General features: G+C 39.9%; 1 protein-coding gene across 4 annotated transcripts in view; it reads left to right on the top strand.

Moving 5' to 3' along the window:
- Nucleotides 1–14,020, top strand: part of TMCC3 (transmembrane and coiled-coil domain family 3) — a 152,331-nt gene that overhangs the window by 43,106 nt on the left and 95,205 nt on the right. Inside the window, exon 1 of one of the 4 annotated variants that reach the window (XM_050325411.1) lies at nucleotides 12,285–12,384. The exons of the other annotated variants lie outside the window; for them this stretch is intronic. Coding sequence (XP_050181368.1) covers nucleotides 12,382–12,384 — 3 coding nt within the window. The 5' untranslated portion in view covers nucleotides 12,285–12,381. Of the gene's footprint in view, nucleotides 1–12,284; nucleotides 12,385–14,020 lie in introns of those variants that run through there. 4 annotated transcript variants of the gene reach the window in all.

Raw genomic sequence — 14,020 nt, 5'->3', positions numbered from 1 at the left:
GCACCTCTGCACATTTCCCATTAAAATCCTAATTACCTACTTGTGAGAAAAAAATAATTGGCTCAGAATTACACAACTGTATTTAGTTACTTGAAGTAATGAGGACAGTGTATGTGGCTTGTGAAGGGGCCACGAGAGTGACTTTTTGTATAGAATCACAACTTCTAACTTATTAAATGATTAAGTGTATAAACTACCTCTCTTGTTTTAATGATCTGCTGGGACTAGGGACTAGAGCACCTTGTAAAACTGGAGCTACAACTGCTCCACAGTATGATTTGTATTGCTTTTACCAGTTTTTATTAAAAGTTTTCATCTTATTTTTTGTGGAATACTGTGTGAAAGATGTGTGTGAAGTACCTGGAATGGTAGCAGAAGATAAATTGGCATGAAAAAGAAAAGCAGTCTTGGGAGACCTATAAATGCTAATTTGGAGCTAAAGTGCTAACGTATACTTTGTAGCAGACAAAAATCGTACAGGAGTAATTTCCTGGCATTCAAACATGTATCTGAGAACACCTGCTATTATAATTCCAGCTTTGTGTTCCAAGTGAATAGAATTCAATAAATATTACATTTTGTACTTATTTTCTGTATACAGACTTTGGTTTCAATTTACATAAACCATATGCTGTGGAGTGTTTTGCTGCTTCCTCTGTTTATCATTCTGTATATTTTTGTGTACGTGACAACACTTTGAATATATTTACTGACTCTCTGAGGCATACTGAATGAGGAGATGTAATCCCCAGATTTATTTTCCCAGTGTTAATTGTTTTACTCTGCAAATAAATCCAGCAAGCCTAAACCAGGATATTACATTTCACGTTAAAGATTATGACAGTCAAGTGTCTCGGCAAACATACAGAGTCTGTTCCATGCTTGGTGGTTCTTGTATTGCCCTGGTGTTCTAGATTGTCTTTGGTCAAGAAATCAAAATAGCATAAGAGTTTGTTTAGCCCATGTTGTGCTTCTGAACACCTTGATCTAGCAATTTGTGTAGCACTTTGCAGACTGGGAGCCTGAAGTTAGAGTGTGTCTTGATTTACATACCGTACAGATGGATAAAAATATTTGAAAGTTGGAACTGCTGCACTTTCCCCCTTTTCTGATTGTTTGTGAATTGTACTTTCCTACTGTTTCAGCTAATCCTTAGGAATGCAAATAATAGCAACCAAATGACATATGAGTTTAAAATTGTATTTTAGTTTCTGCATTCACATAATAATTTTGCAGTTGTAACAGAGGAGTAAGATATTGATTGTTAGCTGTGTGAAAAAAGAAAACTTTTAATCATCTTGTGTTTTAAAAGTGAGCATAATTAAATCATTGCTAACCAAGAAAGCAAATTATAAGTGCTTTCACTAAAATACTTAATTTGCAGTGGTAATTTGCAAAACCCAGGGGATAATGGGGATTGATCCTGTGGTGGGTGCTTAATTTGATGTTTCTGGTGCATGCAGTGCTCTAATCCTAATGACTTTCAAATGATGGGAGAAATGAGTTGTGTTCATTTGCTATCGCCTGAGAATCTTGCTTGCATGTATCAAATGCTGCAATCAGATGAGAGGACTAATGTAAAATGGCAGAACACAATCTCATTCCAGCAAATCTCTGTGCTCCCAGAAGGTTATTACCAGGTTTCTTTCAACACCTGTAGATTTTGCACTTTTACTTTCCTGTTTCGTAGTGTTTCAATCCCTCCTTCTCAAACCTGTATCACGTATGCAGACACAGACTAGTCTGTGATTGATTTCTTGCTGTTGGAGAGTTGCAGAATAGCTCTCACAGACAGAGAGAAGATCCAAAAGGGAGGGAGACTCTGATCATGTAGCTACTACACATGCCACAGGACTGGGCATGCTTTATTAATGGGGAGGAGAGCTGGGGAGAAAAGGGACAGGAAGCCTTGTGGCCTCCCCCTCTCTCCTATGTCCTGTGGAGCAAATATTCAGCCTGTAGCTTCATATGGTTGTGCATTATACTGAAAAAGACAATTGGAAAGAGATTAGTTCTGATTTTGTTTGATTTCTTAAGTTTACTGATGTTTCCTTTTATTGATTTCTTGATTCAAGTCTCATTTGCCCTTAGAATGATCCTCCAAACAGAAAATCAGTAATGAAATGTTTTCATGCAGTTGATCAGCAGTTTACTGCTGACAACTATCTGTTAAAAATGCCGCTTTGTGATGAAGGTTGAAACCCATTCCTTTGGCCCCCATGGCAAACTGAGGGAGAGATGGCTGTTTGTCCTCCAGCCCAAGCCTGCTGTCAGTAAGGACTGGGAGATGGGGATGCCTTTGTAAGCACAGTTCACTCCCAAGGCTAAAGTGGTTCTGCTTCTGTTTTCAGGCAGCATCTGAAGCAAACAGAAAAGGGCTCCTGAGCCAGGAGATATCTTGTATGACACGTATTCAGACAGAAATTGCCATGACCTCTGGGTTACCTTTGCTTATATAAGGCAGAGGATGGCAGAGCAGGAGGAGGGAGTTGTGCTGCCAGTCCCAGGGGGCAGCGTGGGCAGGGCATGCTCTGCCTGCCTCCAGTAAATAAAAAAAAACTTTCTGAGGTAGTGCAGGATGACCTTAGCTTCCTACTGGCATTGAAATGATGTCATATCTGCCCATCATAGCGTTTATGGTATCTGGTCAGAGATAAACTTATCTTCTTCAGACATTTCTGTAACATTCCCTCAGCCCGAGGAGCTGAGGTTCCTGTACCAAACTCTTACTCATTTCCTCTGAACAAAGAATGTTTCCAAGCATTTAGTGAGCTGGAAACATGGGTATCTGCAGCATCACACAGCAGGAAAACGTCAAGGTTGTTTGATGAATCTCTTAATTTTTTGACGTGCTAGTGAAGTACAACAAACAAGCAGGGGCTCTGGTGAATTTTCATGGTACTTCTAAGACATCTGTTGCTTTTAGTTGTTAGGTTTTTTTTTCTTTTTGTATGCTTGGTTCATATTAAAAGGAAAAGAGTTGCTTTTATATTTCTTTTGGAGCTCTTTTGGGCGTTAGTCCTGTTTGGACTCCAGGACTCTCAGATGCGGGGAGTTCTTCAATTACCAGTGATTTTCTTCTGTCACTGGCTTTATTGCTCTATCTCTGTAAGTATGCCACTCTTGCATCTCCTTTTCCCTCTTAACTGATTTTTTTTCTCCCTGTCACTTTAAAGTAGAAGCTGTAATGTCACTGAACCTCTGCTGTGCCTCCTTGTCCTTCCTGTATCAATCAAGTCATGTGGGACAGAGAGAATACCTTGAAGGTCACAACCCCCCATTTGTTCTGACTGCGCCTTGAAATAAAGGGTACAGGCTGAGAAGGAAACTAGCTGTGCTTTTGGTGGGGTGATCTGATCCCTGCTCCTCAGTTCTAGTTCTGATGCTGGCTGTCCCATTTATAACTTGAATTTCCCCATGAGGGCAGTGCTATGTGGTTGTTAAAGGAACTGGAATATCTATAAAACAAAATTTCTTATGCTGCAATATAGAAAATCTTATCTGATCAGTCTGTGATGCAGGATGAGTAATGAGAATGGAAGCCATGTGGAAGATGTAATATGGTGAGGTATCCAGAGCAGTGGCAGAGAACTGAAGCATAAAAATCCTGAACTAAATGCAATCAACCCCAGTTATTTTTCTTTAATGTATTAAATTACATTTAATTATCTGTGTTCTTTTTTGTTCACCCTGCTGTAGCCTGGGTTTTCAGAGAAGTGTGGTGCCCAGGGTGGGTGCAGTACTCTTGCTGAAGCATCAGGTTCTACAGGTGAAACAAATGTTTATAGATTCCAAGGCGAAGTTTGTTCTAGAGTAATTGTTTGTCATTTGGTTTTGCAACAGCATGGCAGACACATATTTCTGATACTATCTAATCTCCACATCCACCCATTCCCCATGTTGCATTTGTGCAACTGATAAGTATTTCTTTATTTGTTCATACTGTATTATCATCTTATTTCAAGTCTATTCCAACTGATTCCTCAAATCCTTTAAACTTAAAAGTGTGTCCTCCTGTGTGCTCACAGCCCCTGCCAGATGTTGTCTGTACTGTGTATAGAAAATGCATGTTCTCTGTTTCACTGTCTCAGTCAAGACCCAAGTGAGTATCACACAGTACAGCCTTTCTGTTTGGCACCAAACCTCTGAGAAGCACTTTCTGGTTTTCTATTGTGGAAGAACATAAAAAAGCTGTGTATTCACTGAAGATGTAGAGTATCTCCTACTTCTGTTTTACAGAAAGGCCTTTTATCCTGATGTAGAAGGAAGAGTGACATAATCTGTCTCTGATAAATTCACATTAGCTTTTTCTTAACACTATATAACCTTCTGGGTGTTTGCAAAGAGAGAGCTCATTTCTTCTCCTGATTCCATGTTTCCTGTAAACTGAAGTTTAAAGGGGCCAGGCAATTACTAATCAGTCAGCATATTTGTTGCTTTCAGAAAGATAGCAAATTTTCTGTTGAATAGAAGTTCCCAAACATAGTCTACTCCATCTTTTATGTGGAAGTAACTCTCATCTATATAATTTCTATTTTTACTGCATTTTTACAGAAACTGTGTTGTCCATCTCTACTTTTGATTGAAACTTTCTGTCAAGCTGACTTTAAATAATTGCTGCTGAAAACACTGTCCTTTATATAGTGAATTATAGTGGCAGTGGAAATTGTGGTAGCCTGCTTTCCAAAACAGAGCAGTAGGAGAGTCCTATCTCTGATACAAAAGCATTGATCTGTCTGTAGGTGTTACTGTTGGGAGATTGAGATAGATCAGCCCAAATTCACTCCAAAGAATTTGAAGCTTCTAAATGACAAGTCATTTCTCTTTGCACAGAATATAGACATTGTTTGAGATAGCTATTTGGGTGCCACAGATAAAGAAAACAAGTCAGGTGGATGAACTTGGGCAACAGGAAGCAAATAAATGCACTTTGAAGTCAGTGATTTACTGCATGAATTGATGCAATCACTTAACCTCCTGAAAAAAACATGGGGACCTCACTAAAAGTGGAGTGGCTGAGAGGGACTCCTTATAATAGTTTTGGTCATGATTGTGACTATTCAAAGTGCTGAGATTAAAAAAACAGGTTGATCAACCAACTAATTTAGATTCTGATACAAATTGCACTACAAGTTAATGCATGGACTGCAACCTGAAGAGAGCTGAACTGAGCTCTAATATGTAAAATAATTCACTAAATACAAGACACTTCAGAATATTTTTCTTGCTGTTTAAAAGTTATACTTAATTTAAAAGTTTCAAACCTCTTTTTTAAAAAAGTATCTGCCTATGGTGAACTGCAAGTGACTGGTCTGATTACAGCAGAGCAGAAGTTAATGAAACTGTTGTCTGTTCTTGTCTTTCCTCAAAATTTTCAGTGTAAGATTTCATATATATCTGAATCTGAACAAATATAATGTCTTTTGACTTTTACCTTTGTTATTTTTCACTTTAACCTCTTGCACAGTTTCAACTTGCTAGTTTTAGGGGGGAGGTGAATCATGGAATCAGGTAGGACCTCTGGATGCTTCTGTTCCTACCCTCTGCTCATTACAGCAGGTGGCTTTGGATATACTGCTGTTGGGTGTTGTGTATCTCCAAGGATGGAAACTCCATGGCTTTTCTGGGCAGCCTGTCTCATAGTCTGGCCAAAAGAGATCTCTGTTGAGCAGATGGCATCCAAAACAGAGCTCTGAAACAGCTCTGAAAGCCCTGTCATGGTCTCAGTGGATGAACAAGTACTCTGGGTTTCCTCTAGGATCAAGCAGGCATCTGTAATTCTAGAGAGACCATATGTGCAATAGATCCTAATTTTTTTTTCATAGCCTCAATTAGTGTTTAGCTAGTATGTACACAGACTGTGGTCTTGTTGGAATTTTTCAGAGGGGGTGAAAAACGAGTCTCAGTTTGACCCCTGTATCTCCCATAAGTCTTTCTAGTTGGATTTCTTTGTTGGTTGCTACAGAGCTTGCTATTTAGGGTTGGTCCTTCGGATCAGTGAAGAAAATTCCACCAGATGTTCTGGTGGACATGGGGCTGTCAGAGCTGGCTGCTGAGCCCTTTACCTTGACCCAGTTGCAGTGCCACTTCAGTGGATGTGTTTGGTAGAAAAAGCCTGTCTGCGTGCAGGGTCCTGTAGCCTTTCAACAAATGGGTGGGACCAAAGTGGGCCATGGTGCTGGCCATCCCTGCTGAGCTGCAAAAATCAGTTTGAGGGGACCAGAAAAGCCCAGAGGAACAGTAAGGTCTAAGACTAGAATTAAAGGTGACTCTCTTGTGCCAGCCTTCTAGGCCTTGCCTCTTACAAGATTTAGAGGTGGGATAGCAGGTAGCTGCTTCCTCCCCTCTTTCCCTCTCTTCTAAGGTCTGGATGCAGAGTAAGTTGCTAAGCGGGGCTGCAGTTCACACTTGGAAGGATGGAGGTTGCTCTTTTCCTCTTACAGCCTCCTGCACATATGTCAGTAAACCATGTTCATCATGTTATGGAAATATTAACTGTAGCAAATTTCTTACAAGATTAATTTTTTTCCCCTTGGTAAGCATTGTATGAATATTAAATATAATATTAGCTGAACATGTTGCTTATATTACTAGCAGCATGCACTCACAGGGATGCTCACTACACTCTGCTGGTCATGCTTTTGGGATGATAACTGTTGGTTCTTGCATTTAAATACTATTTCTAGTTCCTCAGTCTCTAGAAAAATGAGAATTTTGAGAACTATGAGCCAGAAGACAAAAGTTTTGAAAGCGTACAATGTAACATCTCCTGGTTGTTTTCTTAAAGCAAGGTGTTTTTGGGAACCCTGAGTATTTTAAAATACTGAAACCCTGCTTTGACTAACCTTGCTCTGCAGGCTTATATTGTCTAGAGCCATTGAAACTAACCTCAGTGTGGGTCTCAAAACTCAAATGTTAGTATTGCTAATTAACTTCTGGTATGGCCAAATGGCAAGAGTATTAAAATAGTTTTTCATTTTGTGTCCCTGTTTTGACTGATAGGGTTGTTTGGATGTCATTAGTCTACTTATTTATAGCAAGAGTCTGAGCACAATAAGCAGGGGAAGTAATTCCTGGCTGCTTGGCTAGAAGTTCAGATGTTCATTTTTGTTCATGTTTAAATTAAATGAAAGCACTATTTTGTTCAATTTTTCAGTATCCAAAAGAAAGTGATTACAGAAGTGCAATTCAGACAACAAGCTTAATCTCTCCTTTTACTCTGCAAGTTGACTGTGCCAGTATTAACCTACAGTCTTCACTACTTGTTTATGCATGTTGCACATTGCTGTACAGTCACTTAATAAAATTAAGTTTCCCGAACTGAAGAGAAACTGTTCAATTATTTTTAGAATAAGAGACCAGATATCTATAGCATGGAGATAAGTCATATTTTATGAAAATACATCTTCAGTAGAAGACAATTTGCAAAATATGCCCTAATGGGAGATAGTGTTTAATCTTTCTTTGTCTCTGGATTTTACGTACATGACTGAGTTAATGATCAAACACACATGCACCAATACCACTCACCTCCTCACTCCCCTAACCACCCTTGCATTAAAAACCCTATACTTCCTGATAGAAAAAAAATTAGGAGCAATCCTCCCTCCTTGCAGAGATCCCTGTTATAGCCTTTGATGTTCTTTCTGCACCAGAACTTAAAAAATGAACTTTTTTTTTTAGTCTAGTTCAAGAACTTGCCCATTTGTATTGATTTTTACCTTGAAAACTGCATGCAAAACTTGGGATCAGCTAGGGAATTTGTTCTCTTGGGTCATCCTGTCATAGCTGTGGAGCCCTTCTAACCTCTGTGAGTGGAGACTGCAGTACCTCCAGGGCCTTTATGTGGTCTTCGTGACCATGGTGTTTATGAAGAATGGTAACTTGGCTGCTCAACAGCCTGGGACTGAGGTAAGACCAGAGTATCAACCCCTGTAGTCTCATTTTGGTTTTGCATCTCCTATTTCTACCCTAGCAGCCTGGACAATGCCCATGCTTGGAACTTTTCTTGTCCCTGAAGCTTTCTACCCATCCCAGTCCAAAGCATATTTTGGGTCTGGTTTCAAGCCCAGGGGGTCTAAAACTGAGGAAATACTCCTAGCCTGATTGAAGGAGGACGATTGATTCAATAATGCTGGTTTGCTAGATATATGGCAACATTATTGCATGTTAAAAGGTAAAAATTGTTTTTAGGGTTGGGTGGGGTTTTTTTGAATTACTGGCAATTGGTGGACATGCAATTGTAATTTCTATATAAGTAAACTGAAGAGGACCAGGATGCTATCACTGATGGTCCATGCTTTAGTATTAACTGGCAGTTGTGTAAATGTTTAACTGAGAGAGTACCCTGCAGTGTTAATATGCTTTGCACTGAAGTAGGTAGTGTGATGGTCCCTAGGTAGGAAATAAATGCTACACTTAACTCATTGTATCACTGTAGAAATAAAATCTGATTGGAATACTCGGAAAAAGCAGTGAAGAGAATGTATTTACAGGAAACACAGCTAAAATTATGTCTAAAAAGGGAAATTTAATTAAGTGTAAAACAGATTGCAAGTACGAGTGACCTAAGCACTACTGATATGTTTTAGTTGTCCCTCAAATTTTCCTCAGTAGGTTTGATGCATGTTTGTGGTCAGAATACCGAGCAGTGCCCACAGAAAACAGATCAGGTAATTCATAAATCTACTGGTTATAAAGCATGCAGGGAAATGCACAACAAAATCATCTTCCTATGCTGTATCTGTAATAAATAATGAAGCTGGAATAGTGCAGGATGATGAAAGGACTAAATGAATGTGCTTAATGAATGCCTCTGTGTAGACTTAAAAATAATGTGGTAGAAACAGAAAAGTCCTGAGGTTTTCTTTGGCTGGTATTTTGCAGTTCAGACTGGCTGATGAGTTTAATAGTCTCGCTGTCCTCAATATCTATTAATTCAAATCATGTCAGTCATTAACTGTTCTTTTTACTCTTCTTTTTTTTTAGAAGAGGTGCTCATATATTTCATCAGTTCTTAATGAGATGACTCTGTTTGATTTCTCAGCGTAATTGCAGTTTGTGCACATCTGCAAGTAGTGATTTGGAGTTTTGCTTTTCATTGTTTCTTTTTCCAGTGAATCAGTCACAGAACAAAATGCAGAGACATCTGAAGGGAAGATCTAAGTAGCCTATCAAGCTGTCTTCAGATCAGACATCTAGCAGACTGGCCTAGAAAAAATAACACCATCTGGATATGGAAAGAACCCTTAAGATATTTTGCGTCATGCAGGGTTATTGACATGGTAAATGTGCAGCAGTAAAGCCTGCCAGAACTCTGTGAACTGGCCCATGTGTTTTCCAGCAACTGTAGGTGTTGAAACTCCCTGGACTAGCAGCCTGCAGCCATATTTTCATTAGCTCCCTGTGAATTTCAGCTCTCACTGAAGTTCAGTTCCTAGATGGTAGGACTGCTTGAAGGAAAAAAATCTCATTTGTTTTATTATTTTTGGTTCCCTGGTATAAATGTGTCCCAAAAGCTTTTTCAGTGTCAACAGCTGAAACATACTGTTCTATGCAATCTAAATGAGTGGTAGCTTTCAAAGTCTTTTTTTAGGCCTCTAAAAAGTTAAGCCATTGTAACTAAAACTGTTCTTAAAGCCTAAAGACTAAAATTTCTGCTCATGACCATTATCCAGACTTGTCCCTAGCAGATGTTAAAAACCTCTTATTATGAATGAGCCTTTGAGATAGTGTCACTCGACCATTTACCCAGCAGAAATTCAGATGATGCATTAGATTAACATGGCAGTGGCAGGTGGGTGTCACATTTAACCAGGTTACTTAGTGTGGATAGCCATCACTTAGAGAAAAGGTGCTTAGGAATGGGCTTTGGGACACAACTGGAATAATGTGTCTGCTTTTAGCCAGAATGAGCTGCCTTATCAAGTCCATTGCTGTGATCAGTGCTTGTTACTCATTTTAAATTCTAAATCAGTACTTTAGCCCCAGTACAGCTACTGGGACTGTTTTTTCAGAAGCTCCCTCTCACCAGACCTGGAGGAAACATGTGATCTCACCCCTCTGATTTAAGGAAAAATGATATTGCATCCTTCCATTCAGCTGCACTCTCACCACACTTTAACAACTTGGATTTGGGCAATTGTAAGGGATGCCTTTGGTGTGTTCTGTTAAGCAGAACTGCTTCCAGGAGCTAACCCAATCTAAATCAAAATGTGGTGAAAGTGAAGCTGAAAGGAAAATGGCTTAAAAGCCAGCCTGTGCTGTAATCACCCCGTGAACCTTTCCCCTCTCATTTGAGTTCATTATCCTAACCCAAGGAAGCTTAAAATCAGACTGAGTGCAGATGTTATCAAATACGACTCTGCATTCTGTATTCAGAGCTCTGTGCTGCCTCCTGACTCCACTCCATTTTTAGCTTTGGAATAATGTAGCACTCGCATGATTTATTACACAAAACATTCTGGCAGCAGAAAGGATCGAGAGTAGGTGGGGTCATTATAGCTGTTATCTAATTCCTTTTTGAATGTTAGAGAGTATTTAAAAAAAAAAAAAAAGTCTTTTTTATGTGTGCTCCAGGGTTTCCATTTCATGTTGAAAAAGGAGTGGATTATCTAATAGCTAGCTGACCCTCCCTAAACAGGGTAAGATCTGAATGCTGAAAAACAAGAGCAAGAACTCCCAGTAACCTCAGGAGGGACAGGGGATTTAACCCCCTTAAGTGTGACCACTAAAGAAACTCCACTCTCTGGAGGACAGCCTGGACATCTCCTTTCCCAGCCTGTGACCCTGCTTTTGTGGGAGCAGAGGTGGTGCTGGAGAGAAATAGGATTCCCTCCTGAATCTCCTCCTGGTGCATGGCTCCCACAGCAGACTCCTGTGAAACTACCAGGATCATGGTGTGAGGAAGGAGGAGGTAGGTGGGGACAAACTCATACCTATTAGGAAGCCTCTTTGCAGGCTCCAGTGAATATAGGACAGCTAAACATGAGAGCATGGGAAGTACTAGCAGCTGTCAAAAACATCATGTTCAAGTGCAGCATCATTTCTTCCCAGTTGAGAGGCACCACTGTTGGATGATGCAAAGGGCCACTTCTCATGAGAACAGGGAACAGTCACAGCCCTAATCTATATCTGTGGGCTGTGTAGTGGGATGGAGGAGAGGAAACAGTGTCAGCATTTGAAATATCCTCAGCAAGAATGTAGAGCCGCAGACCCTCTCCTGCTTCATGTCCTCTTGTGTTGGATTTGGTGGCTTGAGGAGACCATATATCTCACCAATGAGCTGTGTACAGTATGAGTGCCTAACATGGCAGAGCGATGTCTGTGTGAAGTATAACCCGGGCCTGTCTGAAAAGGGATGTGAGGTAGGAGGCAGCATGAGCCTTGTACTCAGTGCAGTGGAGAACAAGTGCTGTGTCACTATCGTTCAGGTCACGTAACCTGTAGCACCTCTTGGAGTAGAAATGAACTGGCTGTGAATAAAAGATCTAGAATATTTTGGAAAAACTAGCACTATAAAAAAGAAAAAAAGACAAGCTGATGTTTGTACTCCTTCAGAAAAGCTTGCTCTGCAGTGCAGAAGCAATGAAGATTGCTTTACTCTTTTGTTTGATCAAAAAGTGCATTAATAAAATTATTTGGTTTATTATTTACTCATATGTATACTAGCCTGAGAACAAGACATGGGAGAGCTTGAGGCATCTGCAATCTGTAAACACTCGTGTCTGTTGAACTTTAATTGTGTGTGATTGTGTAGAGAGAAAGAATAAAGGCTTTATTTTTCTTTTGTTGGCCTTAGTAATCTTGTGATGAAAAGTCAAACCTTTTTATAGGATTTTTAATGAAGTTTATAAAGAAAAGGTACATAGGTGGATAAAGAGCAAACCTAGGTTGTCCTTGCAGTTTCTGGTCCCTGTGTGTTCTTGCAGGGTCTTCAGCCTTTTCACTATGTTCAGCTATCAAAACTCAGCCAGAAAACATTGCCCACCTGTCTTTGTTCAGAAAGAGCAGCCTTCAGAAAACCCATAAGCACTGCATGCTCTCCTGCACCTTCTGTCTGTCTTAGACAGATGGGGAGAGCAGGCTGATCACTGGCAGACCTGCTATCTGGGCTCAGTGCTGGGCAGGACATGCTCCTGCAGCACAAGAGGCTTTGCATTCATGCAAGAGGAGGAGGAGTCTAGTTTTGAGGAAGGCTCTCAGGCTATCTTTAGCAGACAAACAACTACTGGGTTGTTCTTACAGAAACAGAAACAGTCTTCTAGTCTGACTTCAGTGCTGTTGAGGTCCTTGCTGCTCAGCTCACACTTTCTCTTCCCTCCAGGGGATAACTCCTACAGCTGCTACATCAAGGCAGAAACCATCTATGTCTCCAAGTTAATGGTAACTTCTTAACCCTTCTTGCCTTGTTGGGTGGATATTGCCCTTCTGGGTTGCTTAGAGAACACTGTTGGCTTCCTGAGTACAACTTAACTGTATTTAGATATTGCTGTTATTAGCTTTTCCAGCCAGGACTAGGTGATTGGCTGTGGTTGCAGCCTAGGAGTAAAGATATTCTCCAGATCCTCAAACACTGTAGTTTGAATTATGCCTTCTACCCTCTTACAGAGGCCCGATTCTTCGCCTCCACAACAGCAAGCTGTACTGTGTGTGTGCTAAACGAGTAGTCAGCCTGCAGAGGTGACTGTTAATGTAGGATGGATTGGGTTTGTATCCTGTATGTCAAGAGTTTGGCAGTAATAACTATCAGTGATTAATTAGATGACACAAGCTATATGTGCTAATACCAGTGTTTATTGGAGTTGTTTTACTTTTGGAGCTCACACAAGATCAGAAAATATGTCAATCAGCATTTCTATGGTCCTTGTTTGCAGCAGTTAATGTAAATGCTGTGGTAGTCATATAGTTATTGTTAAGTAGTTGTGCAAGGAGCAGGGAGCTGGACTCAGTGATCCTTTTGGGTCCCTTCCAGCTGGATATTCTATGTTCTATGTAACTTAGAATAATCCTTCATTTTGGAAAAATAGAGAAAGACTTGCATTTGCAGTGTTCCAAATATATTTGTCATGTTCCTCACTCATCTCTTGTTTTGTAAGCCCTAGTTCTGAGCATGCATTGGTCAAGTGAGCAGTTGACTCAGTTTATGGCTTTATTACCATGTGCGTATGAAAAATTGGCCAGGAGACCACTTTCACTGCTGCTGACTCGAATGCCCACGTACAGAACACGGTGGTAAAAATGACTGATATAAATTTATCAATGGTCCTAACCTGTTTTATCTAGTACTAATTTTGAAAGCAAATTAAAATCACTGAGTGTTGTCACCTTCCTTCCTTTAAAAGTAATATAGTTTTCTTTCCTGATATAATAGCCAGGGTACTCCATACCATAAGTATGTATTGTCTATAAGAGAAGACAACTTGAGATTTCTTCAAAATAGGAACTTATTTCTGGATTTAATGACTTTTTAGATTCAGAATAGCAGTTGACAATTCAGTAACCTGGGATTTCAGTGTTGACGTTCTTATTCAGGACATAAGACATTAGCTGAAAGTGTAACAAGTGTAACAACTGTAACAAGTTTTATTTCACATAATCATCCCCTGACTGTGTAGTCATCCATAGAAAATATATTTTGTAAGTAGGGCAAGGCTGGGTTTTATAAAGCAAACCTAATTGGGAATAGCAGTAGTTTATATGAGCAAATAGCTGACATTTTGTGAGTAAGACTTGGGAAAACTGAATTGGGAAAGAATACCAAAAGTAGAAAACATTCAGAGAAGCAAAATCGATTTAAAAATATGTATTTTGGTGGGTTTTTTAAATATACAAAGCAGAACAATGTTGGGAATTGGGCAGCCCACCACTCTATTGTAGTGTAGTTTGGCACTGACTGCCTGGCTCTGGGTACTCCTTACTTAACTACAGGTAGCTTAATCTTGCCAGGGACAGCCCAGGTCAGTCACCTAATAACCAATGACAATCAAAAGCCAATGACAATCAAAAGCCAATGAGAGAA

The sequence above is a fragment of the Myiozetetes cayanensis genome, unplaced genomic scaffold, assembly GCF_022539395.1.
Source record: "Myiozetetes cayanensis isolate MyiCay16 unplaced genomic scaffold, myiCay2020 scf3, whole genome shotgun sequence".
Taxonomy (NCBI): domain Eukaryota; kingdom Metazoa; phylum Chordata; class Aves; order Passeriformes; family Tyrannidae; genus Myiozetetes; species Myiozetetes cayanensis.
Note: the sequence above shows the minus strand (reverse complement) of the source record. Positions and strands in the feature narration are given on the sequence as shown.